This window comes from Nicotiana tabacum, chromosome 17, assembly GCF_000715075.1.
Source record: "Nicotiana tabacum cultivar K326 chromosome 17, ASM71507v2, whole genome shotgun sequence".
Lineage (NCBI taxonomy): Eukaryota > Viridiplantae > Streptophyta > Magnoliopsida > Solanales > Solanaceae > Nicotiana > Nicotiana tabacum.
In genome coordinates this window covers 133,630,767-133,656,680 of record NC_134096.1, presented here as the reverse complement: position 1 = coordinate 133,656,680, position 25,914 = coordinate 133,630,767, and the positions used below count along the sequence as shown (strand labels likewise).

General features: G+C 36.6%; 1 protein-coding gene and 1 long non-coding RNA gene across 5 annotated transcripts; both read right to left on the bottom strand.

Annotated features, from left to right (window-relative positions):
* Window positions 1–712: 712 nt before the first annotated feature.
* Window positions 713–3,505, bottom strand: LOC107769122 (uncharacterized). Its single transcript, XR_001644331.2, has 2 exons — window positions 1,153–3,505; window positions 713–1,072 (listed from the first exon to the last, which is right to left on the bottom strand). It is a non-coding gene; the product is annotated as an uncharacterized LOC107769122 (long non-coding RNA).
* A 6,243-nt stretch (window positions 3,506–9,748) lies between these two features.
* On the bottom strand, window positions 9,749–16,002 carry LOC107769124 (cytochrome c6, chloroplastic). 4 transcript variants are annotated; one of them, XM_075235115.1, is made up of 7 exons: window positions 15,850–16,002; window positions 15,583–15,721; window positions 14,351–14,482; window positions 11,210–11,307; window positions 11,095–11,126; window positions 10,181–10,244; window positions 9,749–10,104 (listed from the first exon to the last, which is right to left on the bottom strand). In XM_075235115.1, the coding sequence occupies exons 1-7, from the start codon at window positions 15,922–15,924 to the stop codon at window positions 9,964–9,966; spliced, it is 681 nt and encodes a 226-aa protein (XP_075091216.1). In that variant the 5' UTR covers window positions 15,925–16,002; the 3' UTR covers window positions 9,749–9,963. The 4 variants fall into 4 exon arrangements, 3 of the variants coding, with proteins under 3 accessions (XP_075091216.1, XP_016443791.1, XP_016443792.1); XM_016588305.2 differs by lacking the exon at window positions 14,351–14,482; XM_016588306.2 differs by lacking the exon at window positions 14,351–14,482 and having other exon boundaries at window positions 11,210–11,229.
* Window positions 16,003–25,914: the final 9,912 nt, after the last annotated feature.

Here is a 25,914-nt window from a genome sequence, read left to right as displayed (position 1 = left end):
TCTATATACTTTTATGTCAATTTCAACCTGGTAGTTCAGGTGAAAGAGTTGTATCATATGGGACTAAGGTTGTGAAGGATACCAATGCAGTCAATATTGATCTTGGTTTTAAACCTCCTGGGCTTAAGTTTAAAGGCAGAAATACAATAATTACTTCCCAGCTACAACAACAAAGTGCAAACAGGAGAAACCATATTGGATCTTCATCAACTACATCTTCAGTTGCAAGTCCAGCCCCTCCAGCACCATAGTTGTGTTAGGAATGTGCTATTTTGAGTTTGAGTTCGTGACTTTTCCTAAGTATCCAGACTTGGATTGATTATTGTGTCTTTTTTGGGTCATTAGTTGGCACTACTTTAAGATGTAAACACTTTAGTTGTTTGGAACTGTGACTGGTGTTGTAAATACTTTAGTTGTGAATGCAATTTAAATGCTATTGATAGCTTCAGTTTAAAGCATTCGTGTATGTGCTTTTATGAAGCATTCAATCCAAAGCATTCATAGTAGCATCAACAGCCTTTTGCATCATTTATGAATGCAATTGCAGTGCTTTTTCTGCATAAGTTGGATTGTATGTGCTTGGTAAATATGGAGGATGGTAGACTGCGATAGTTGTTTGTTATGACTTATCAGTTGAATTCATTTTACAACTTCAATATTTTAGTACTTTGAATTCCATATTTGAAACAGAGAACCAATACATAAAAAGCAATTGCAGAAAAATTGTTTCATTGAAATAAGGCCACTGGCCAAAATTACATTCAAACAAACTAGATACACCCAAAATATATCAACCACCATTACAAACACAAAATACAGCACCTAAGACACAAAATACAACAACTACTCCAACCACCAGACCACAACAACTACAACGATCGACGACACAGTAGCAAACCCAAATAATTAGCATTATTACTATAATATAAGCCAATTTCTTCCTCCATGTTATTACTCGAGCCCTTTCTTCTTCAAAAGTTTTGACCCTGTTTAGTAAACCCCAAATAACCCTATTCGCTTGGCTAGGAAACTCGTCGTCAACCCACCTAAAATAATTACATCCACCTTTGTCCTTCAAAAAAACAAATTCATTCAAACTAAAATCGGGAACAACATAGCAAAAATAATTAATTGTAGTTAATTATCACTTACCTTTTCAATTCTGCATCCATAGAACCTCCTTCCAGGATTAGATGGAGACCATGAAGTTTTTAATTGACATTCATGACCACAACGGCATGAATCGACTTTTGGTGTGAGAGACATAATTGAGAGCTTAAGCCAAGATTCGAACACAAACGGCGAGACAACTTTCAATTTGGTGAGAATAATAGAATTTTTAAACCAAAAAATCAAGAAAAGGGTGAAGAAATAGGGCTGGACTTTTTAGGAAAGGGTGAAGAACTAGGGCAGGTAAAAGGGGATGAGGGTTTAATTATATAATGGGAAAATGGTGTATTTTACTGTTTGCATTGTACCATTGAAATAGTTTTTGTCAACATATTTTTACTGTTCACGCGCTCAAGTAAAATTTCTGTGATAGTTAAAGTGTCTGTCTATGTATTCTGACTATAAAGTTTAAATTCTGAAATGTCAAAATGGTACAGGATTGCTTGACATTCATACATGCATACATACCAATTGGTGCATAAATTAAGCTCCAATAGGCAGATGAATAAAACACTTCAGCAAACACAAGAATGTCAAATTTACGAGGTCATATTCTTCAAATAGTTGTTGTAATTGGATGAGATATATTTATAAACAATAGAAGGGCACCAAGTAATGAAAATCCGACAATCTTTTACCTACCAAAATGAACTTGTAATAATTAAATGGTGCACCACTAGTTAAACATATAATGTTAGGTTATTAAGTATTATTTCCACTAACAAAAGTACAGTACGTGTCATCGTGATTAGTTAATTTGATACCATAAGATAAAATGCAAGCTTGTAAATTTATTAACAAGCATGTCGATCTTTCTCGTGTCCTGGGAATTTGTTTTACTTGCTCAATCTTGATATTATCTGCATAGAAAACTAGACATGACAAACAAACAAGCACACACATACACGCACACAAGAACTACATTTGTCTATGAAAAGTAAAACCTTGTCGAAAATCTGTCCTTAAAATCAGAAATACTGAGGTCTAGTCTCATTTACTCCGTCAGCTCAAGTTCATTATTTTTGGGGTTTTCCTAAAAACAAATTAAGAAGAATTTTTTTTTTTTGGGGGGATTCTTGAGTTTGATTTCCTGAAAAAAATCCTAAGGGGAATTTCCACAAAAACTTATGAACATAACATAAAAGAATAAATTGAAGAAAAGGAAAAAGAAGTTTAATAAGGAACAATATATAGTAGTAGTTCACAGAAATTTGGCTTCCATTAATGGGATAGAATTTTGTTGCCTTATTTGCAATTTGACACGCCTAAAGTTCAATTATCATATGTCATTAGAACCATCATTGTGTTTTAGTACTAGACTAGGAGTTAAAAAAGGAATTAAGAAGATAATCTAAAGTAAAAATAAAGATACAGAATTACCTGAGATAAATCAATGTCTTGACTAATATATCCTTGAGAAGTCAAGCTCAAATGAAGCCTTTTAATTTAATTTGTTTCTGTATTGTTGGTGAGTGATTGAAGCTGCTAGATGACCTGATGGAACCAAACCTATGAAAGACGATACCTATATTTTCTTTCAAGAAAACTTCGAAAAATTCCATTTTCTTTTCGAAAATATCACTTCAATTTCAAACCCAAAACAGGAAATTAAAAGACCTCAAAATTTTAAGAAAAAATGGACTTTCTTTTCTTTTCTTCTTTGCAAGAAAATATTTATATATAGAAAGAAATGGACTTTGTTCGTACCAGATCATGCTGGCAGCTTCAACCTCTCAAAAACCAACATACAAATATATACTTATAGTACTATATAACAAGAATGGATTCAAGAAAGAGCAAATAATGAAGAAAGGGTAATAGTCTATTTGAGGAAGCATTTTAAGGTATAAGAAGGAAGTGGGACTTTTGGTGTGTGTGTGTGTTATTGATGCCCTATGGCTGATGCAACACAAAATTAACACACACACACACACAAGAAGCATGCATGCTTTGGGTTTTGCAGAAAATGGATGGATGTCCCTCGTGAATCTCCCTTCCATCTACTACTCCTATATATATATATATACCCCTCTCTTTACTTTTTCCTTTTCCTCCCCTTCTGCATTCTTGTCACTAGAGGCTTTTAATGATTAATTTCAGTGGCGGATTTAACTTCTAAACGTTGTGAGTTTTGAGTTTGAAAGTATGATTTGCTCTCATAATACTAAATTCTACTCCCTCGGGTCACAATTTTATATTTGACACGCCCGTTAAAGAAAATATGAAACTGCTAGAGGAAAAAAGATATATTCACTAGTTAGTCTTAATTAATTATTACCTTGACACATTTGAGTATGTAAATAAGTATAAATATTGAAAAAATAAAATTAATTTCTTTTTGATTATATAAATGAATACTTATTTTAGATTAAAATAAAAAAATAAAATGGTTCGTTACTGTGGGTCGGAGTGAATGTAGTACCGAACTCATTGTTGGATCCATCTATTAATTGGTTTTTGCTAATTTCTTACAGCTGTTGATATTGACTTATTGCCTCCTTGCCTGAATGTTTATTTTTCTATTATTTTCTCTCCTTTTTTCTTGTCCTCTTCTTCCTTCTCTAGCTTCTAATTGAGTAATTCTTTTTTCAAGACTAATTACGTAATTTAATTTAAAGGAAATGGGAGAGGGGACCACAAATTAATCTTGTATGTGTTGTAGAAAACTACCCGTCCTATGTACCAACGAGCTTCCTTATATAGACAAATTAGGTTTAGTGGTCCATGTTTGATTATTATTTGGGTTAATTCTTCTATTATTAAAATTGAAAGGTAACTGTGCTATAGTAGATCTGAGTGAATTGCAAATTTGGACCACTAAGTTTATGGGGTTTTCTGGTTTAGTCCCTTAACAATTAGGGGTATTTGGTTATTATTAGAGAAATAATTTCTCTATCAAATTCTTCATTATTACATTGTTTAGTTGCTATTTCGGTATTTTGTTCCATCCGTTAATAGGTAGGATTCATGTATAATTTGTTGCGTGAATCAAACAACGTGTGCACAAACGACTCTCATTTTTGCGTTTATTGCAAATGTATATACTTTCATCGGAAAAGTAAAAGAATCTAATGCACTAATTCCTGTTCACAAAGAAATTTCACACAATATAGGAAACTCTAGCTAGATTTTAATGATTGATCAAAGATATTCTCCAAATTATATAGTAATGAGTTAATATACAAGTAGGGTCAAATGCAAGACAAGCCAACATAATGCATGTGCTGAAGTCAAAACATTTAATAGCAATCGTGAAATATCTAAAAATCAGACGATTAAAATATAATATTGTCTTAACAAGTACGATTAATAATTAACTCTAGGTGATTTTGGCTATAGCATGTATTAATTATTCTACGCCGATTATATTGTTTCCCATAAGTTAATATAAGATCTTTATTCTAGATGGTACATGTACTGAAAAACATTGTTCGTCCTTTCATCTAGTTGTATTGGTGACATGATTATCAAACCTAAAAAGAGGACAACCAGATTCATTAAAGAATTATCCCTTAAAATGAATTCACTGAAGAAAGAAACAATTACGGCTCAGTCCGTTGGAAATCTGAAATAGTTGATGGATTTGTCAACCAACAACAACCCGTGAATATCATGTTAGTGTTAAAGTTGTTATTTTTCAATGGTGAAGAAAAACGGCCAAACATTATTCGAGTGGAAAGATTATAAAAAATTGTCAAAAAATTCATCGAAAATAATGTTGGTGGGAGTGTGATAGAAATTTTTTTTAACCTAGACGTTTTTTCAACGGTTTAAGAGCTAGTATTGTGTGTTTACTTTATGCTTTGCATTATTTGCTTTGTTGTTCTATCACAAAGATGGCTGCATCATCAAGGTTATAGTTCCCAACGGCCTAATGAGCACGAATAAGTTGTCTAATTTGACAAATGGTGGAGCCAGAAATTTTAACAAAAAAATTCAAAAAACACTACGGTCTACTTTAATTTTTTTATATAATAGGGGATTCAACAAGCTAAGTTATTTATATACATAAAATTTTTAACCTATATATGCAATGTAATTTCATACTCAATCAAAGCCTCTTCACCCTACATAGCTTCGCTACCGTTTTTGATGGCTTGGTCACGAAAAATCATGAAATACTAATATCGCAAAAATTTTATATTTTGTTTACGGCTTTTGGTCTATATAAATGTCAACCGTCTAAAATTCCATGGAGAATACTCGTTTATCTTTTAGGGGGTGGCGGTTAGGTAGTATGTTCATTGTCCAATCGTAATTTGACGTTGATACTAGCTATATGAAACATTACTATTAGACACTAGTCATTTACCAATGAATTATTTCGTTGGACCTAACTAGAAACAGTTATATTTTTGTTGGGCGACTATAGCAAATAATAGGGACCGCTACTACAAATAGTAAACGAGAAAGTGGACCAAAGGTAGTTTTATACTACTATATTAATTGATGATCAAAGGGGGAGGTTGGGAAAGAGAGAATATAAACGGGCGCATGCGTTGCTGGTGGGCACATGGGGGCAATGTCTTTTACCTAGACAAACTCAAACCTTCAATATAATGCCCCTTCTTCACTTGTTGTTTTCAACAATGTGGCAACTTTTAAGAAAGACAAAATTTTAAAATGATTTCCTCTCTGATAGGTTTCTCTTTTGTGGCCCCCTTTTATAATTCAGAAAATTTCGAGATGAGGTGGTAATATTGTTTGTTAATTACAAAGTGTTGCAAGTCTTCCCACATTTTCACGTTACCTATACAAGGAGACTGTCTTGTTTAATTTTGATCTAGCTGCAAGTTAGTTAACTTTTAAAAAACGGATTAAATATAGATAAAAATTATATTATCCACTTAGAAAATAGATAATCAATGGATAACTAATGAGTTTAACTTTACATTTGTAAAACCTCAAATTGGAGGTTCCTTAAGTTTCAGATATTAGAAATTCTCCCAAAAGTGATCGTATTGAAAAAGTCATGGATAATATGGATTATGAATATCCATATTAATTATCCGTCAGTTAACTTATTTTTTATCTGTAATAAATATGGATCGGATCGAATATTTTATCCATTTTTACACACCCTTATCAGATCCGACCGTTTGCCACCCAACATAGTGATAATAGTAAAGGATGTAGTGGGTGATTGAGATACCTCCCTCCATAATAAAATAATTATCTTGAAAGTAGAGGATTTCTTGCTACTAAGCATTTTACCCCTGAGCACGAATATAAATTAGTTGGGCTATGAATTCCAAACGTACATCAGACGGTAGACATAGTGATAGTAGTATCACATAATTTAAAATTCAAAAATTGCATTTGCTTTATGTAAATTACATACTATTACATGTATGTATGTATGTATGTATGTATTGGTCAGGTTGGTGGAATCAAGTGAGGGCGTCCTTTTGTCTTTAGCTTTGGAGGTTCCTTCTGTCTTTGATTGATAAACATTGACATGCATGTAGACAGGCCCTAATGGAAGGGAAGGACCACAAAAACCTTTAATGCCTAATCTTATATTTTTTTTAGGGGTATTATTATTTTTAGCCCGCGTCAGAAATTATTTATATCTGATAGTCGAAAAAGTGTATAAAACTTGTATAATTTTTGTATATAACATACAGAATATATATATACAAATTTTATACATTTTTTCTGCTATTATTTTTACAGCGGCTATATAATGTCATTTTTTTTCTTTGCTTTATTGTTCTCCCAATTATTTGATTAATATATGGAGAGTCACATGGTTTTGCCTTGTAATTTAGCTGAATTGAGTTAAATCTTCATTTGATTAAGGTTGGGGAGTTAGGTGGTTGTGAATAAAGCTGTCCGTGTTTATTATAAGGCTTCTCCTTTTCTTCTCTTTTTTGCCTTCACAAAGAAACAAAACATAATAAATTAGGGTTTCTTTCTTTCTATATTCCCTATGTTTATGGGTCACACTAGTCTTGAAAATTATTTATAGATAGGAGTTTTTAGGTTTCTTCTGTTAATTTGTCCAACAGTACGTTTTAATTTGTTTTTGGTTAGCAGAGGGTGGTTCAAATTCATTCGTTAGATTTTCATTATCTCTAATTTGTGTAGCCACTAATTACAAGCTTATCTAATTTGAATACTAAAAAATTTCAAATGCTTTTCATCTAAGCAATAGTGGGGTCTCTTTTGTGTGATAATGTCTAATTATGTTTCTATGATATGTGTATTATATTATGCACTTAATAATATTCACACAAAGTAATTTGCCTTTTAATGTGCTATGGTCATGGCAAACATGTTTCTCTGATTTCCATTAATGAAGTTATAATTATGGACAAGAATGACTAATGACATGATTACTACTTCCAATTAGACAAATGCTTCTTTAATCACAAAGAGGGATATGTGTCACAACCCGCATTTTGGGTTGTGACTTCATTCGGAACCGGTGAGAAAAGGTCCTTTTGATTCTCTGACGTAGACCTGTCTACTCAGAAAACTTGAGTTTTTTAATTTTAAGCATATATAAGGGGGTATAGGTGTTGAAAGCTCAACCTGCCTTCCCCATGCGTGTTGCCACCAAGCCGTATCAAATGAGCGATCTTGAGGGGGAACCTCAAGGGCCTGCCTGGACGACTCAAAGGAGTGTCATAGGTATCCATATGAGTTAGGGAACTCTATGGGACGGCGCGACGCCTCCGGGTTAGCGTTGGGCACCAAACGGGCGCTGAAGGCTAGATATGTGCAACAGGTATGCCCCGTGGGCTGCCGAATGATGGATTGATACCTCCGTGCCGATTGGATACTTGATGCACCTATCTTAGGGGCCTCATGTGTCGACTTATAAGCATAGCTTGGGTTCAACTATGCGAGCAAGGGTCCGTTGGTCTAAACGTGCAGTTGTGGGGCAACACTGCACTATTCGGGATGGAAGTGTGTCGCGAGAGCTATGTATGGGCATGCCACGAAAGACGCACATAACAATGGCCAAGGACTAAAGGTTACCTTACTCGGGCGAGGCGCAAGCTGGGTGCGGATGCACGAGGCGAGTGTCAAGCTTGAGGATTAGGTTGTGCACGCGAGAGCGATGCTCAATTCTAGGCGAAGGTCAAGACATGTCCTTAGCCTACCCCAGGGCGCGCATGGATTACGATCCTAAGATGAGAAGCGTCACAGTTAGTCGAGGCCAAGAGCCTAGACATCATGCGGGCGGCACAATTGGAGCAGGCCTTCTAGGCAAGCTTCACCACGGGCACAAGATCGTGCTTGAAAAACCTGAGAAAAGGAAAGGCTGACCTGCAGCGAGGGGAACTGCTGGCGCCGCACGGGCTATTCAGTGCCGCTGACGAGCGTAAGAAAGTCGGCCCGTGACAATATGTCTCTAGTTAATGGAAGAGAGGTAGTAATTAGGGATTCAAGTTATATGCACCGACAATTTTAAAGACTCATTCCTTGCGACGCAACAATTATTGTGCCTCAATTCCAAGCTAGTTAGGATCAACAATATAATTCCTGGCGCAACAACTACTATGCCTCAATTCCAAGATAGTTAACAATATAATTCCTCTCTATCCATGGCAGCTTTGTGTAACCAATCTCAATATTTAAAATTTTAGGTTTTCTAGCTCCTAAAGTTATAAAATCTATAACAAAACTAATACATTAAAGTAGACTTACCAACATGACTCAAAACGTAACTCCAATTAATTAGAATTACCTTATGGATTTTTTTTCTTCAACTGTGCCATATTTCTTCGCGAAAAGGTTGATCATTTGTATGAAATCTCAGGAAAAAAAGAGAGGAGATCTTGCTCATATTTACATAGTATATCAAGGAGGTTATGTACCACAAATCCAAAAGTAAGATAGACCATTTGTACTCAATCCCCTACTAAATCCAAAGGAGACCAGCATCCTCATCATTCAACCATTCTAAAAGCCATTTCATTATCTTGAAATTAGTATATACATTAAAACATGTGTTATCAATTAAGGATAATACCAAATAACAGATGAAAAAGCTTAAACAAGTCTAAGCACCCATGTAACATGCTTTCCTAACAACCACATAACCTTTTTCCAGCCTTTTTGTTGGGGAAGAGGGACCAAAAGTAGTACAAGAAAATAAATTATTAATAGACCCCTCTGGACGCTTCAAATCATCTAATTACCAAGAATTTTTGAATTCAAAATCCAGCACAAGGCCTGGATATTTTAAATGCAAAGTGTAGAGTTTCTGTTAACACTTTTTGCCCGGGGAGTAGGAATATAGTCAAACTCAAGTTTTTATATCCAGTTCAGAATAACACATGCATATGGGCATGTGCTCTAGCAGGTCCAGCATGTGGCAACTAAAACTATACAGCTAGGGATTGAAAGAAACATAGTCAACTTTACACAGGCAAATGAGGCTACCCTTCATGCCATCAACAGGTACCTCAAAAAAGGAAAATAAACGTGCATGGTTTAGACTCCAACATAAACTTTGGGATTGGTCTGCTTGAGATGACTGACTACTTCTATCTGCATCCCCTTTAGTGGTAGGGATGTGTGAGCAGGAACGCCGAATGGGACGGAGAGATGAAAAGACAGAGAATTGAGAAACATGAAATGCACATTTTGTACAACAACATTACCCAGTGTGATCCCACTAGTGGGATCTGGAGAGAGGATGAGGTGTACGTAGACCGTACTCCTACCTCGTGTGATACCACTAGTGGGGTCTGGGGAGGGTGAAGTCTACACAGACCTATACAATTGTGCTAATTTCTTCTATTTCTTGAATTAAACTTAATGAAGCATGAATTATTTTCAATCTCCACTATTTTCTATTTTAGGCCAACCTTGATCGGCTTGAGACTTCACAAACTCAGCTAAAAGTTTAATTTCATCATCTTGCAAACGAGGGCCAAACGTGCATTGACCCCTCGGTGTACAATTCTGACCAAATCCCTGCAAAGCCAGATGGCACATTATGGTCCACCACATAGCAGCATAAAGATAACATGGTTCTGAACAGTGAACTTACTGGCATTCTCCCTTTGCCATAGTAAGTGAGGCGATAGATCTCCTCTTCCGTGTCAACTCCATTTCTAAACAGAAAAATAGCTAGTTCAAGGATGGCCATGTTGTTTTTCCAAAATGATATGACAAATTGCACCTAAACTATGCATAAAAACAACTGACAATGAACCGAATAATATACACAGTGCGACAATGAGATCTCAAAAGTTAAGATGAAATAACCTATTATCTATACAAATTTGGTTTTGGATAAACTATGTGAATGCAGATTCAAAAATTTAACACAACAAAATAACATTAGTAGTTTCAATCTTAGCTAACATATGTAACAGGATAATTAGTTTGCACATAAGTTCTGCTTATACGAATATCTTAATATTCAGTTTACCTTTTATCATATGTTTCCTCACAAGAATTGACATGTTCAATGAAATCTTATGCTCACAAACGTTTGACCTGCTAAGCTTTAGAATGGGAAGGGAAAGGGGAAGGGAGAGAAATTATCTTCAGCCAACAAAGAGCCTTTCATTTAGAGCCATTTTAAATTAAAAGGTTAATGGTGTACATGCGCACATTTCGTGAAAATAGAGGAAGTAGCATATGAACTCTTCACATTCTGAACTTCCAGTTGCTGTGAATATCTTATAAGCTTACTTGCCATCTCTTGTTCTGGCACCGGGTACAGAAAATTAGACCAAACAGCTGACAGGTAAATTCATAAGTATGGTAATACTTTTTTTTCCGTTGAAATGGGTAACAGTAAAGTGTGGTAATACTTTTACTACAGTTTAAAATTAAAGCATCTTTTCCTTGAACTTCTGGTTTCAATTTAGATATGTAAAATTCTAAGGAGCCGCGACATGCTAGAAGAAGTTACAACCAAAACTAAAATCTTATGGATGGACTTTTGTCTTTTACCTTTCTAGATCCTTTAAGAAGAGTGTCGCACCCTAACAATGAAAAAGGAAAAATAACTAAGGTGAGCTGCAAAATTTTTGACGCCTATTGGAATCACGAGGCAGGTAATACTCACAGGCTGGATTATATTTCCACCTGCATAATGACACCCAATGCAAGCTTTATTAAACAAAGCAGCTCCCTTTTGTACATCTATTGTTTGTCCAACTGAGACTGCAAATAAAAATACAATAAAATAAAATAAAGGGGAGAAGAGAGCCGAAGAAACAGGTAAAAGATGGATTATGTTTTAAGATTAAAAGGCCCAGTACTGAATATCGACTGCAAACATATTGATATCAAGGAATTACTTCTTGCGACCGATATCAGATGTGGAATCAGCCCTGGATCTATGTTTCCAGCATACTAATATCAAATAAGGAAATATAATCAAGTCACTTTCAAAAGGGACCTCCAGAAAGTAGAGACTATAGTCGCCATAAATAATATTGTATTTACTGTCCAGTGCCTGTAATTTATGTAAAACATAATCAGACCATCTTAGGCGACCTTCTCATTTTGTCCTCTACGTGAGAGCTTCCTGCATCGTCCATTGGATGTGATCATTTCTAATATTGAATAAATATTTCATTTATTCTTGACATGGCTAACATGGTCAAACTTTTGTGAGAATTTTCATGTGGATTTTTTTCTTGGTTCAAGTTTTAGGCAAGGGGTGGGGATGATCAACACTTGCAATCTGTGTCTTGTATAGGTTATATAATAGGCAAGTGTTTACTTCAATATTTTTACCACAAATAGCATAAGTTAGAACATTTCAAGTGTTGTAAGAACATTCATCAACTGAAAATTACGAGCATGCTAGCTACGTGGATTCCCCTGTTTGGAACTATTTATTTTCCTCTCTTTGCTATCTCATCCACTAACTAGCCCGCGCTTTACTTGCGCTTTGTGCTAAACCATCAACAGATCTAAATGCTTTTTGTAAGATTTTGCCTTTGATAACACTGGCGTATAAGTTATAGTATCCGTTATATGATCTTGACCAAGCCTCACCACTTGAGTTACCTTATGGAATTAAGTTAGACCTAAAGCTCATTTTTCTCATCAGCACTGCTGGCACAGATATGACATTGAAGTATGCGAGCAGTTGAGGAAGGAGATCAAAAACCTAATTCATTAGGGCTTTTTAGCATATGTTATGACCAGAGATAAGAAGCAATCAGTAGCTTCACCAAGTAGACAAGATGAGGTTCAGCCAAATGAGAAATAACTAAATAACCGAAAAGATCACATAAAAGAACGATTATATCAGATATGAGTTTTTCGCAATGGAGTAAAGGGTAAACCAGGCTACTCTTCAGACAAACCGTAGCCAACGTTCCAGTTCATTCTCCTTCAAAACCTATGCTTTAAGACCACAAGTTGATGTTGTCGCAATAAAAATATGTTAAGAGTTATAAGGCAAGTTACAATCTCATTAAGATCTCGCTAATCCATAGACTATGTTTGGAAATAATATTTTCATCAAACACAACTCAAGAGAGATAAGGCCGTGGACTCTCATTGGCAAAATCCATGCAATATGTGAGGCGCACCAAGTACATCAAGTCGAGACATCATCTTTTATGCGCACAACACACGTCAACTTAAGCTATCATATCATCCATATACCACAGGCGTTGAATCAAGATTTCATCTCCTCCATGCATCATGCCTGTCATATCAAATTTCATCTCCTCCATGCACTTGATGTGAGAGTTGAGGTTCTTTGCAAAGGCTTTCCCATCATGCCAATCATCTTCTTATTGCAGCATAGCGTGTGAAGTAATAAAATCACGCGAATCCCTTAATTGGTTGGGTTGCGTCACCTTGCCAAGTCCCTTAGTCAGACAGGTTGCACGAATCTCACACAAATCACATATTAGAATGGATTGCATCAATTAACATAATTTCCAAACTGGATAAGTCTAATGTGTAAGTTTCATTGTTGTAAGCCGCTTTATCAGCAGAGTTAAGAGTTGCGAGTGCATCAACCGAAACAGATTTCGGTTGTGTGACAACAGAAATGAAGGACAAAATAAACATGCTTTGACATTTCTTTGCCGAAAGGTCCACCATGCAGGGAAATAGGTAGATTCTCAACTTTATGCTATCTTAGTTCGGTCAAGCAGTAAAACAATCCCCATGACGTTATCATGCTAGATCTAACGGTAACTTCCCAAGTGACTGTGTACCGCTACTTAAAGTTGATAGTAAAAAAAGGCTTTCGGATAAACATGCAAAATGAATGGTTTAATCACATCGACTGTGTAAATACTTTTGCAGAGACAGGATGTCAAAAGGTTAGACGAGGATTGTACAGAAGTCAAGAAGAATCAGGAGAGGTGCCATTGTTAAGGCTCAAATCCTTCTAAAAGAAAGCTCTCGAAATCAAGGCAGTGCAGCTGTTATTATACCCTAATAATGATTGTTCTAATTCCATCAATGTTCAGTAAGTAGGGATGATTTTATTTGTGATAAGCTCTTGGCTAGACTAATAGCCTGCTTGGCCAAGCTTCTAAAACCAACTTATTTTGAGAAGTGCTTTTCAGAAAAGTACTTCTGGTGAGAAGCAACTTGTGTTTGGCTATTTAATGTGAAAAACACTTTTGAGCAGAAATTAGCGTTTAGCCAAACTTTTAACAAGTGCTTCTAGGTGTATTTTTCTCAAAAGTACTTTTGAGAAGAAGCTATTTTCTTCTGCTTCTCTTCAAAAGCACTCTTTTTTCCTTCTAAAAGCTTGGCCAAACACCTTAACTTTGGAAAAAAGTACTTTTGGCCCAAAAAAATTGACTTGTGGCCAAAACGAAGCTTAGCCAAACAGCCTATAAGATTGCACCTAGAGTGCCTTATATCTGGTTTAATAAAAGGTTCTCACATATACTTCTATTCATTAGGTAGTCCGTCACCACTGATTATCCACACCTAAATGACCTCTGTCTCTTATCATAACCTAGTAGCGCACAAACTATCTGTAAAACCTTGCTTAATCGGAAAACGTGAATCGATTGGTGCCGTAAGAGTGGTAAATATGAAGGGTTTTCTGCAACTCAAATAGGCTCGTTCTGCAGTACTAAACAATAAATAAGATTGGCAAAAAGATATGTTAATTATTAAGGAAATCATTATGTATGAAGTAGTTAACTTTTTCTCTTATTACATATGTATTTTTATTATTTTCTTCATTGCGCTTTGCGCTTAAAGCCCAATAGACCTGGAGCAGTAGAGCATTTTTTATCGCTTTTCGCCTTCGACAATACTGTTGGTGTCATCCCTTGAAGTAAATAATACTCCACGTAGACGTGTTGTCTTTGGCCCCTAATGGTAACCCCTACTTCAAGATTGACTGGTAAAACAATAGGACAGTGTTAGAAGAAATGATTCTGTTTCCAGCTATATGGCTAGTTGTCTCAAAATAGTAATACATGCAAGATGGATAGCAAAATAACGAGAAAACTAGGTTCTCAAGAAAGACAGATGAATACTTCTATCAACAAGAGTATATATATATGACAAAGACAAGTTTCCTTTTTGCTAGGAAGAGACAAGTACCAATTGAAAATACTCTACCGAACACTATTCTATATGAGAACACTATAAGCCAAATGAGCATCCTACAGAAGGAGAAGTGAGATACTGCACAAAAATATAATACTAGTCGTGGATCCAGGATGAAAGCTAAGCATACATTTTTATCACTAATGGATATCCATAGATTAATTGCAGTAACATGCATTTTCATGCTAGCATTTAATAGAATAATGAAGACTCTCAATTTCAGAAGATTTAGCATTATATCGCATACAATCAGGAGAAGAAAAGATTTCCTTTCAAGGTAATGAAAAGTAATTGGTAGAATGATCAATTCGTCTCTTTGATCCAATAAGTGAATTTCGCAAAAGAAGTTAAGGTTATTCAACTCCTCGGCTGAAATGGAAAACAACAGAACTAATTGTACATCTGACCCTAAAATTTGTTTTCTTCTGACAAGTTCTAATTAGATCCTCCATTAACTCTCCTAATTACAGCATAAAAAACTTAGATACTGTCTAATCATGAAGCAAATAAAGTATTTCCAATTCCATCTTTCTTATTACTTCTCCTCCAAAATTAAATTCCAGGTCCTATAGCTTTATCCCTTTTCCCTTAGTTATTAATTGTTTGTTTTCTTAAAGCTTTCCTTTTACCTTTTAGCTGTGCTGGTAGACAGGAACTAAAAAGAAAGGTCACTCAAAAAAGAAAAAAATAAAGCAGAGTTTGTGAATAAACTAAAATATAAACAATTGATAAACAGCACACAATTGTGCAATATCTTGAAACAGAATCAAGAATCATAATAATGAGAATATCAAATATTTGAGTAGCAATATTTTTGTATCTTACTAGATCAACTTTTAAGATAGAAATACAAAGTGCTAAGCGGAAAAAAACAGTAAGCACAATTACCTGGGGGATTGACAATGGGAGAGAATGCTATAAGGGCAGTCATTAGAGGTGGAGCTAAGCTCTTCAGCAACTTCACCTCATATGAGTATTTGTTCTTCTTTTCGCCAATTTGGTTGTCTCCTTCATACACATTTCTCTTCTGTAAATAATTAGTAATAAAACGCTGCTTATATACCCAAAGAAACAAAGAAGAAGAATTGAAGAAATATAAAGAAACACACTGCATTTTTCTTTTTTGCAGTTCTATTAGGGATTCCGGAGTTGTACCTTAGTTGGTGTTGCCAAGAATTTTATGGAACAGCTCTTGCCAACGCAAGTGGGCGTCATAGAGAAGACTGACATTTTTTCTTGGGCTTTGTGAGGGAGGAGGCTTCTTCTTCTGTTGACACTTGGATTTTTAGCAGTGTCATTTTGGATTGAGTAAACTGCATTTTTGGTACATAATGTTTTGGGAAAGTTTAATTTGCTCCTTAAATGTTTTATTTATTTTAATTCCGTCCTTAGTGTTCTGAATTGAAGAAAAAAGAATTACAAGTAGGGGTGTCAATGGATATTAAAAAATCGACTAAACCAATCGAACCGTACCGAACTGATTTTTAGATTTTTTTAATAAAACCGTACCGATAACTAGGGTATATTTTTTATTTTATAAAAATAAACCGAAAAAATACCTTGTGCCTTGGAATTGTGAAAACGGTTACAAACAAACAAGTAATTAAACTCAAAATCTTAATTCTCAAACCTATAATGCTACTCCTATTGAAACTAAATTATTTCCAACATATTCACTAGCAAGACACAAGTTATTCTAGCGATTAGTAGCAAACTACAATATATTGAATATATTTCCGTTCATATGATTTATATTTAACTTTTTGAATATTTAATCTTTTATAGACTTTACTCTTGAGTTCCAACTTGGTTAATATATTTTCATTCGGTTAATATCTTTGTTTAGTTTCTTTTACGCTGTTGTAGAATAGTTGATGGATCTATACTCTGACCATCTTTAATATTTTCTTAATTCATCACCCTTTAAAGAGTAAAAATATCTAGAGAGTTTGCTAAGTCCTATAAAAGTACGTATGCTATTGCATTCTACTTTTATTAGTGATTTTTACATGCTATTTTAAAAAAAATACCGAAAATTAACCGAACCGTACCGATACCGAAGAGAAACTGACATGATTGAGATGGGTTCGAAAAGTCTAATTTTGGTTATGCATAATAGAATAACCGAAAATTGATATGGTACAAATTTTAGAAAATAACCATTCGAACCGAACCATTGACACCCCTAAGTACAACTAGTAAGTGCTTTGTTAACTAGTCCCATTTTTAGCTACGTTGCCTATCATGTTTCTTTTCTTTTACTTTTTTTTTAGTTATGTTTAATTTTTAGATCTTCTATTTCTTTATACTTTTTCTTATTGAACATAAAAAGCATTGTCTTAACTACGTGTATATCTAGAGAAATTATCACAAAAAGATTCAACTTCTCAACACGATATACGTACAAAACACAATATACAAACAGTTGAATGCACAATATATTTTGCTATGTTAATATTTACTTCTCGAGAAAAATCACCACACAAGACTCAATTCTCAATAGATTATTGTTTACCCGTAAAAACGGATAACAATTAAATTTGTAAGTAGTTTTAAGGATACGTGATCTAACTTGATACAAAATGGTAAATCTGATTGTAATTGAAATAAGCAATGGAAAAGTAAATGCAAACCACACAAGTTGAACAGTCTTAGCCTTGGAATGTTAGCTACTCTCGAGCCAGAAGTGCTTTAATCGATATTAGAACAACAAGAGAATAATAAAAACTTAAAGAGAATAATAATATATTGCTTTGGGATGCGTGTTAATCTATCCAATGAATAATCAAACCCCCCTTTATATAGTAGAGGAATTCTACTTTAGGTACAATTATATAAAAGGTGAAAGATCTCTTGATTCACTGATTGCCGGTTCCGTATTGATTCGTATCGAGATTCCCGCTGTAATATCCGACTAGTCACGGATATTTCGGGATTCTGTTAGTTACCTTAACAATGTTTCTCCGAGATCGTTCGAGGTTAAGGTCGACACAGGACTTAATGTTCCTCGAAGGCAGTCTTTTCGACTTCGGGTTCTAGCTCGGTGGGACTCAAGGTCAATCTTCAGTCCTTGGTCGCCATGTTCCAAGCCCAATCTACCAAGTTATAGTCCAGCTCAACTTCGATCGTATACATATAGTCCCCTCATTTTTCGAAGAGTAGACGGCGAGAAATGACATGAACTTCCGAACCTGACTTCAATATTTTATGACAGAAATGACAAAACAGTAACGTCTCGTCAGTCAAGTCTTAATGGCATTAAATATATGTCAGTTGTCGGTCGGCCACTCCCAGATGTGAACAATCATTGAGAAACTATAAATACCCCTTATTAGTTCATTCAAACTTTACTTTCAAACCTTCTGCCCTCGTATCTTAGAAATTTCAATACTTCCAAGCGTTAATTTTCTGATTACTCTGAAATCCTTTTATAAGAACTTCTACTCTTTATCCCAAACCATCAAGCTTACTCTTACAACTTCCTCTTTTTCCTTCATTTTCCAAAGAAATGGCGAAGACTTCAAAATCCGTTCCTCAAAAAGAGAATCCTTCCACCTCGCGACCAGCTACCGAAGAGACCACTTCACGTACAACTGTCGATGAACCAGCACCGGAACCTCCTCTAAATGTTCATCCCGGGGGATGCCCGGTCAATGCTGATTTTAAAATCGAAAAGTGTGATTACCCAAAATATCATCTTTAAATTTAATAAGAAATTCTATGTTCTAAGACCTCAAAAAGTACAATTTATCATTCCTCGACTTGCGTGCGCAGTTCGTAAAATTTTTCGGAAAGTTTTCATATGAAAGATGAATTAAAATGTGAAATAGAGCTTTAAAACTCAATTGAGTTGACTTTAGTCAACATTTTTAGCAAACGGACATGGATCAGTATTTTGGTAATTCTGGTAGGTCCATATCGTGATTTGGGACTTGGGCGTATGCCCGGAATCGAATTCCGAGGTCCCTAGCCCAAGATATGGAATTTTGATGAAAAATTAAAAGCTTGAAAGCTTAATAATTTTTAAGAAACTGCTGATGTTGGATTTATTAACCTCGGGTCCGTATGTTAGTTTCGGAGCTCGGTATAGGTCCACTATAATATTTATGACTTGTGTGCCGATTTTGGTGAGAATCGGAGTTAATTTGACGAGTTTCGGACGCCCAGTTGTAAAGATATAAGTTTTAAAATTTTCTTAAAAATTTTCTTTGATTTGGTGTCTGATTCGTAGTTCTTGGTATTATTTTGGCGATTCGATCGCGAGAGCAAGTTCGTATGATATTTTAGGACTTGGGTGCATGTTTGGTTTGGAGCCCCGAGGGCTCGGGTTGGTTTAGGGTGGTTAACAGATCATTTTTGGACATGAGGAAAATGCAGAAACCTGCTTCTGGTTTCCTTCTTCGCATTCGCGAGGGGAGTCTCGCGTTCGCGAAGAGCAAATTGGGGCTGTCACATTTTGTGCTTCGTGTTCGCGACAGAGAAAACGCGTTCGCGAAGTCTTGGGATGCAAAGCTTCGCGTTCGCGATCGAAGCCTCGCGTTCGCGAAGGGAAAGAGACTGGCCAGGTCAATTGCCTTCGCGTTCGCGAAGGGCATCTCGCGTTCGCGAAGGCCAAGCCAGGCAAGCTTCGCGTTCATGAAGTAGCCCTCACGTTCGCGAAGAGTAAAAGTTGGACATCACAAAGTTGTACTTCGCGTTCGTGAGAGTACCTTCGCGAACGCGAAGGGTAAAAATCCCAGAAACAGAACTTAAGTTCTGAAAATGGGGTTTCGATTCATTTTCAACTCCTTCCCATTTTTGAGCTCGGTTAAGGCGATTTTTGGGCGATTTTCATGGGAAAACATTGGGGTAAGTGTTCCTTATCCTATATTGATTATATTTCATGATTCCATACTCGTTTATATCATGAATCCGTGGATTTATGGAAGAAAAATAAGATTTTTCTAAAATCTTCCAAAAACGAAAATTTAAGATTTGAAGGTCCATTTGACATCGGAATTGGATAATTTCTGTATGGTTGGACTCGTCTCGGAATGGGTGTTCGAATTTCGTAAGTTTTTCCGAGATTTGAGATGTGGGTCCCTCTGCCGAATATTTTAATGAATTTCGGATTTTTATCCGAAAAATTAGTAAATTCATATGGAATTAATTCCTAATATTCGTATTGAATATATCGAATTGTTTGTGAATAGATTTGAAGCTTTTGGAGATAAATTTAAAAGGAAAAGCTGTGGTTGAATAATTGATTGAAATTTGCAAAACGAGGTAAGTGTCGTGGTTAACTTTGACTTGAGGGAATAGAACCCTTAAATTATTTGTTATGTGAATTGCATGTGAACGACGTATAGGTGAGGTGACGAGTGTCTATACATCGTCAAATTAATTGTTTGCCTGCTTACTTGAAAAATCATAAATTATTTTAAATCATAAATTAATTATCATAATAATTGTTTCTCTCCTATTCTTTGTCAAATATTAATTCTTGAATTCCTGCATTAATCGTCACATGTTATTTGAATTACATGTTTAATTGTTATTTGACATTTAGCATATTAAATATTAAACTGCCTATTTTCTCCCTGATTCCCATAATAATTTGCTATTTGTCATTGTTTGTTTCATGATTAAATCATAATTATTGAATGCTTGTTGTCTTATAATTTTATATTAATTGTTACATTTATTAGAAAAATTTCTTCTATAAGAGCTGATAAATGAATATGTTGGAGGAGCGGGTTGCACGCCGCAATATGATTGAATATATTAGAGGATCGGGTTGCACGCCAGAACAGACTTATTAAAAGTCCATATTAGAGGATCGGGTTGCACGCGCAACAGACTTATTAAAAGTCCATACTGGAGGATCGGGCTGCACGCCGCAACAGACTTGATTAATGTGAATATATTATGAGAGAGGGTTGCACGCTGCAAAAGAATTGAGTGTGAATATATGGTAAGAGCGGGTTGCACGCTGCAACAGAATTGATGGAAATGATAATTGGTTATGACTGCTGAGTTGGCTTCAATTATAATAAATGAGTTACCTGAATTATTTCTATTATTGTTGTTGTTACTAATATTACGTACAAGTTAATGTAAGTGACCCACCTTAGCCTCGTCACTACTTCGTCGATGTTAGGCTTAGCACTTACCAGTACATGGGGTCGGTTGTACTGATACTACACTTTGCACTTTTTGTGCAGATTTTGGAGTTGGTCCCAGCGGCGTACCGTAGACTTGCTCGGATTTCAGCTACCAGAGGAGACTTGAGGTATAACTGCATGGCGTTCGCAGTTCTGAAGTCCCCGTCTATTTTTACTTTTGCTGTGTATTTATTTCCAGACAGCTTTATTTTATTCAGACCTTTATTTGTATTTATTCTAGAAGTTCGTATACTTGTGACACCAATTCTGGGATGGTATTTAGACACCGTTGCATTTTTGGATTATTTTACTATATTTCAAACTTTACTTCCGCTTTTGTTTCCTTGATAATTAATAATGTAAAGATTGTTTAAAAATTGGTTAATATTATTCTAACGGTGGCTTGCCTAGCAAGTAAAATGTTAGGCGCCATCATGGTCCGAAGGTGGGAAATTCGGGTCGTGACAGTTGGTATCAGAGCACTAGGTTACATAGGTTTCACGAGTCACGAGCAAGCTTAGTAGAGTCTGAAGGATTGGTACAGAGACGTCTGTACTTATCTCTCAGAGGCTATGAAATTTAGGAACAATATCACCTCTTTCATTCCTTCTCGTGCGACATTGATTTTGCTTGAAACCTATATCTCACATTCCTTTGTATCTACTCGTGTATGATATTGTGCACTCAGTATCAGTTGTGCGTCGACGGTTCGTGATGTCACATATGAACTATGAGGGAGCCAGAGATGCTCAAACATTGCCTCAACGTGTGATTCCGACTGAAGATGCGGACGTATAAAAAGATCACCCAGTGAATAATGTGGGGGGTGTAGCGTACCTTGGCATCTGGTTGATTTATACAAGTTGTGAAGGTTAATATTGTGGACCATCGGACGTGGTGAACTATGACTTCACGCCGAGTGGGGGAGTCCACTATCAATGAATAGATTGCGAGTCATGTGTTATATCAGTTTTGGCCTGAAATGTATATATGTGGTACTGAAAGGTTCTTCCAAAATTTACATGTATTTAAGGCATGAGATCTTGTAGAGAATAAGGTTGGGACTTACGGTATGTCCGCCTCCGTAATAATCTTATACTTCAGTACCAAAGGAGTTAGAGAAACAATATTAAATTTACAGAAGGTCTACTCAGCGTGGACATCACGGTTGCAGATTTTGGGGTGCTTCGGAGGAAGTACAGTGGTTGATGAGATTCTGGACTATGTGGTTTGTGCCAAGATTTGTCTGTATGGAGCTCTACTTTTGTGATCGTTGTGTATAAATAAGGGTAAGGGTTACCTCTAAGAAGAATCGAAGAGTATGTTAAGAAATGGGTCAGCTCAACAGTGTTGAGTTAGCATAACAAAAGAAGAAATTGGTCTTGGGAGAGATAATTCTCCACAGGTGTCCGTGGCAAGCATATGAAGAGGGCAGATCAGTCAATACAACACCGCCCACTTGGCTCGGTTCTTAGAAATGCTTTTGAAAGAGTTTGTTTCCCGGACTCTCCGTAATGCATGGCGCATAGGGTTTGAATGATTGCGTCAGGTCACCATGACAGTGTCATACTATGCCATCGGGTTCAATAAGTTAGCCCGTCATATTCCTACTTTACTTCCTACAGCCAGAGAGTGAGTCCACAGACTCATTAAAGGACTTAATTATGATCGTAAAATTTTGTATGACTCAGGAGCTACAGACTAATACTTCATTCCTGCTAGTGGTAGAAATTGACAAGATAAGGAGACCAAGACGCTTCGAAGTTCTGGGGGATTCAGTGGATTCTACTGAAAAAAAAATCATTATGGCAGGGGCTCAGGCAGTCGGCCAGCCCAGTCCGCACATCGGATTGCCCGAGGTGCTCCAGTAAGTTCTTTTAATGCACCACCGGCATGAGTTTCCTACGATGGTAGTTCCAGTCATCTGGCACAGACTCAATATGAGCAGCCAAACCCGCAAAGGGGTTGTTATGAATACGGCGATACTAGGCACATCATGAGAAAATTGTCCCAAACTTGGGGGAGGCATATTTCATCAAAGCACTCAGGCTACGTGCCCCATTGCAGTTACTACACCACACATAAAACCAGTTAAGGATGGAGGACAGGCAGGTAGAAGGCGTCCTAGAGGTGGAGGCCCAGCCGTTGTTATATTTGTTTTATGGTATGGCGGAGGTTGTTACTTCAGATGGTGTCGTTATAGGTACGACCTCGATTTAAAATAAATGAATAATTTTCTTAACTTGATTCGGTTATGAGAATCAAGACAAGTCCTCCTATTGTGCCCCACTTATGAGTGAGCTTCGTAATTCTATAATCTATTTATGTGTCTACTTCTGTTGGGAGGTTTTATGGAGATAACTACACCTATCATTCCATAATAGACTCTAATAATTTCTGTGAGGATAAAGATGCCTTTCTGGTACTTATTTCGGTATGTTTTGATGTATTTCCGGATAGTTGATTACAAATTATGAATTATATGCCTACCGGTGTGGGGTTCATTATGTGTTGTGATTTTGTTTAACGAAAGTTATTTAAAAGGAGAAAATGGAAAGTTTCGATTGGCAAGATGTGCATATTACTTGTGATTCAGAACTGAGGCCGAGGTCCTCGTATTTTAAAATAAATTGATATATTTAAACCGGGCTATGAGCTGCGGTGGAAGTTATATAAGGACGAGATCCTTGTGATAAAAATTCTTGTGTTTAAATTCTCCCTTGTGAAAATTAAATTTGTACTATAGTACTAATAGGGAGTCATGCCTGCTAGGCTTATTTGAAAAATATTCGTATAAAATTCTCTGTGCATACTTGCCAAATTCGTGTTGTAATATTGAGTTGTAACCTACGAGGTAGGTGCCCGTCTAGGTGGCATTAAATGTGACTCGTTAATTCGGGTAAATAATTATGAGGTCTTCATGCCTCGCATCTCGTTATTAGTATTGTGAAGGTTTGAAACAAGATTTTTTTTCTTTTTTTTTTGTTAACATGAAGTTAATTGACGATTCTGTAATTGATTATGAACAACTATTAAGGCCAGATTGACCGAGAAAGGTGTCCCATTCAGATGGCCAGACGAGTGTGAGTTGAGCTTTTAGAAGCTCAAGACCGCTTTGACTACGATGTCGGTGTCGGTATTACCCACAGATTCAGGATCGTATACGGTATATTATGATGTATCTCACATTGGGCTTGGTGTAGTATTAATGCAAGATGGCAAGGTAATTGCATATGCGTCGCGGCAGTTGAAAGTTTATGAGAAGAATTATCCTGTCCATGACTTAGAATTGGCAGCCATTGTTCATGCGCTGAAGATTTGGAGGCATTACATCTACGGTGTCTCGTATGAGGTATTTACTGATCATCGCAACCGTCAGTATCTGTTCAAAAAAAAAAAGATCTTAATTTGAGGTAGAGGAGATGGTTGGAGTTGTTAAAAGACTATGATATCATCATTTTGTATCACCCCGGAAATGCCAATGTAGTGGCCGATGCTTTGAGTAGAAAGGCTGTGAGTATGGGCAGTCTTGCGTATATTTCGGTTGGTGAGAGGCCATTAGCTACAAATGTTCAGGCTTTGGCTAATCAGTTCGTGAGGTTAGATGTTTCAGAACCCAGTCGGGTTCTAGCTTGCACAGTCGCTCAGTCTTCTTTATATGAGTGCATCAGAGAGAAGCAGTATGATGATCCTCATTTACTTGTCCTTAAGGACATGGTACGGCACGGTGATGCCAAACAGGTTGCTGTGGGGGAAGATGGAGTTCTGCGAATGCAGGGTCGTATTTGTGTGCCTAATGTGGATAGGCTTCGTGAATAATTCTTGAAGAGGCACACAGTTCCAGGTATTCTATTCATCTAGGTATCGCCAAAATATATCAAGATTTGCGGCAACATTATTGGTGGAGAAGGATGAAAAAGGATATAGTTGCATATGTACCTCGGTGTCTGAATTGTCAGCAAGTTAAGTACGAGCATTATAGACTTGGTGGTTTGCTTCAGAAGTTAGAAGTTCCTGAGTGGAAGTGGGAGCGTATCACTATGGATTTTGTTGTTGGGCTCCCACGGACTCAGAGAAAATTTGATGTAGTTTGGGTCATTATGGACAGGTTGACCAAGTCAGCACGTTTCATTCCAATGGCAGTTACCTATTCCTCAGAGAGGTTAGCTGAAATATACATTTGTGAGATTGTCCGCCTTCACGGGGTACCCGTGTCTATTATTTCAGATCGAGGTACGCAGTTTACCTCATATTTCTGGAGGGCTGTACAGCGTGAGTTAGGCACGCGGGTGGAATTGAGTATAATATTTCATCCACAGACAGACGGACAGTCAGAGCGCACTATTCAGATATTGGAAGATATGCTCCGCGCTTGTGTTATGGACTTGGGAGGTTCTTGGGATCATTTCTTGCCACTTGCGAAGTTTGCTTATAATAATAGCTACCAGTCGAGCATTCAGATGGCTCTATATGAGGCATTATATGGAAGACGATGCCAATCGCCAGTTGGTTGGTTTGAACCGGGAGAGGCTCGGTTGTTGGTTATAGGATGCCTTAGATAAGGTCAAGATTATTCAGGATCGACTTCGCACAGCTCAGTCTAGCAAAAGAGTTATGTCGACCGTAAATTTTGTGATATTGCATTCATGGTTGGAGAAAGAATATTGCTCCGGGTTTCACCTATGAAAGGTGTAATAAGGTTCGGAAAGAAGGGCAAGTTGAGCCCTAGATATATCGGACCCTTTGAAATTCTTGAAAGGGTGGGTAAAGTAGCCTACAGGCTTGCATTACCACCTAGTTTATCAGCAGTTCATCCGGTGTTCCGTGTGTCTATGCTCCGGAAATATCATGGTGATCCGTCCCATGTGTTAGATTTCAGCTCAGTCCAATTGGACAAAGATTTGACTTACGAGAAAGAGCCGGTGGCTTTTCTAGCCCGGCAGGTCCAACAGTTGAGGTCTAAGAGTTATCCTTCAGTTCGGGTGCAATGGAGAGGTCAACCGATAGAGGCATCTACCTGGGAGTCCGAGTCGGACATGCGGAGTATGTATCCACACCTTTTCTCCAGCTCAGGCAC

What these genes read in the sequence shown, in the direction of transcription:
- LOC107769124 (XM_075235115.1), bottom strand. Translation starts at nt 15,924, where the DNA reads ATGTCAGTCTTCTCTATGACGCCCACTTGCGTTGGCAAGAGCTGTTCC. An exon ending in TCCCATTGTCAATCCCCCAG is followed by an intron (nt 14,483 to 15,582) that starts GTAATTGTGCTT and finishes TTGTTTTACCAG; the next exon opens with TCAATCTTGAAGTAGGGGTT. An exon ending in AAAATGCTCTACTGCTCCAG is followed by an intron (nt 11,308 to 14,350) that starts GTCTATTGGGCT and finishes TTTTATTTGCAG; the next exon opens with TCTCAGTTGGACAAACAATA.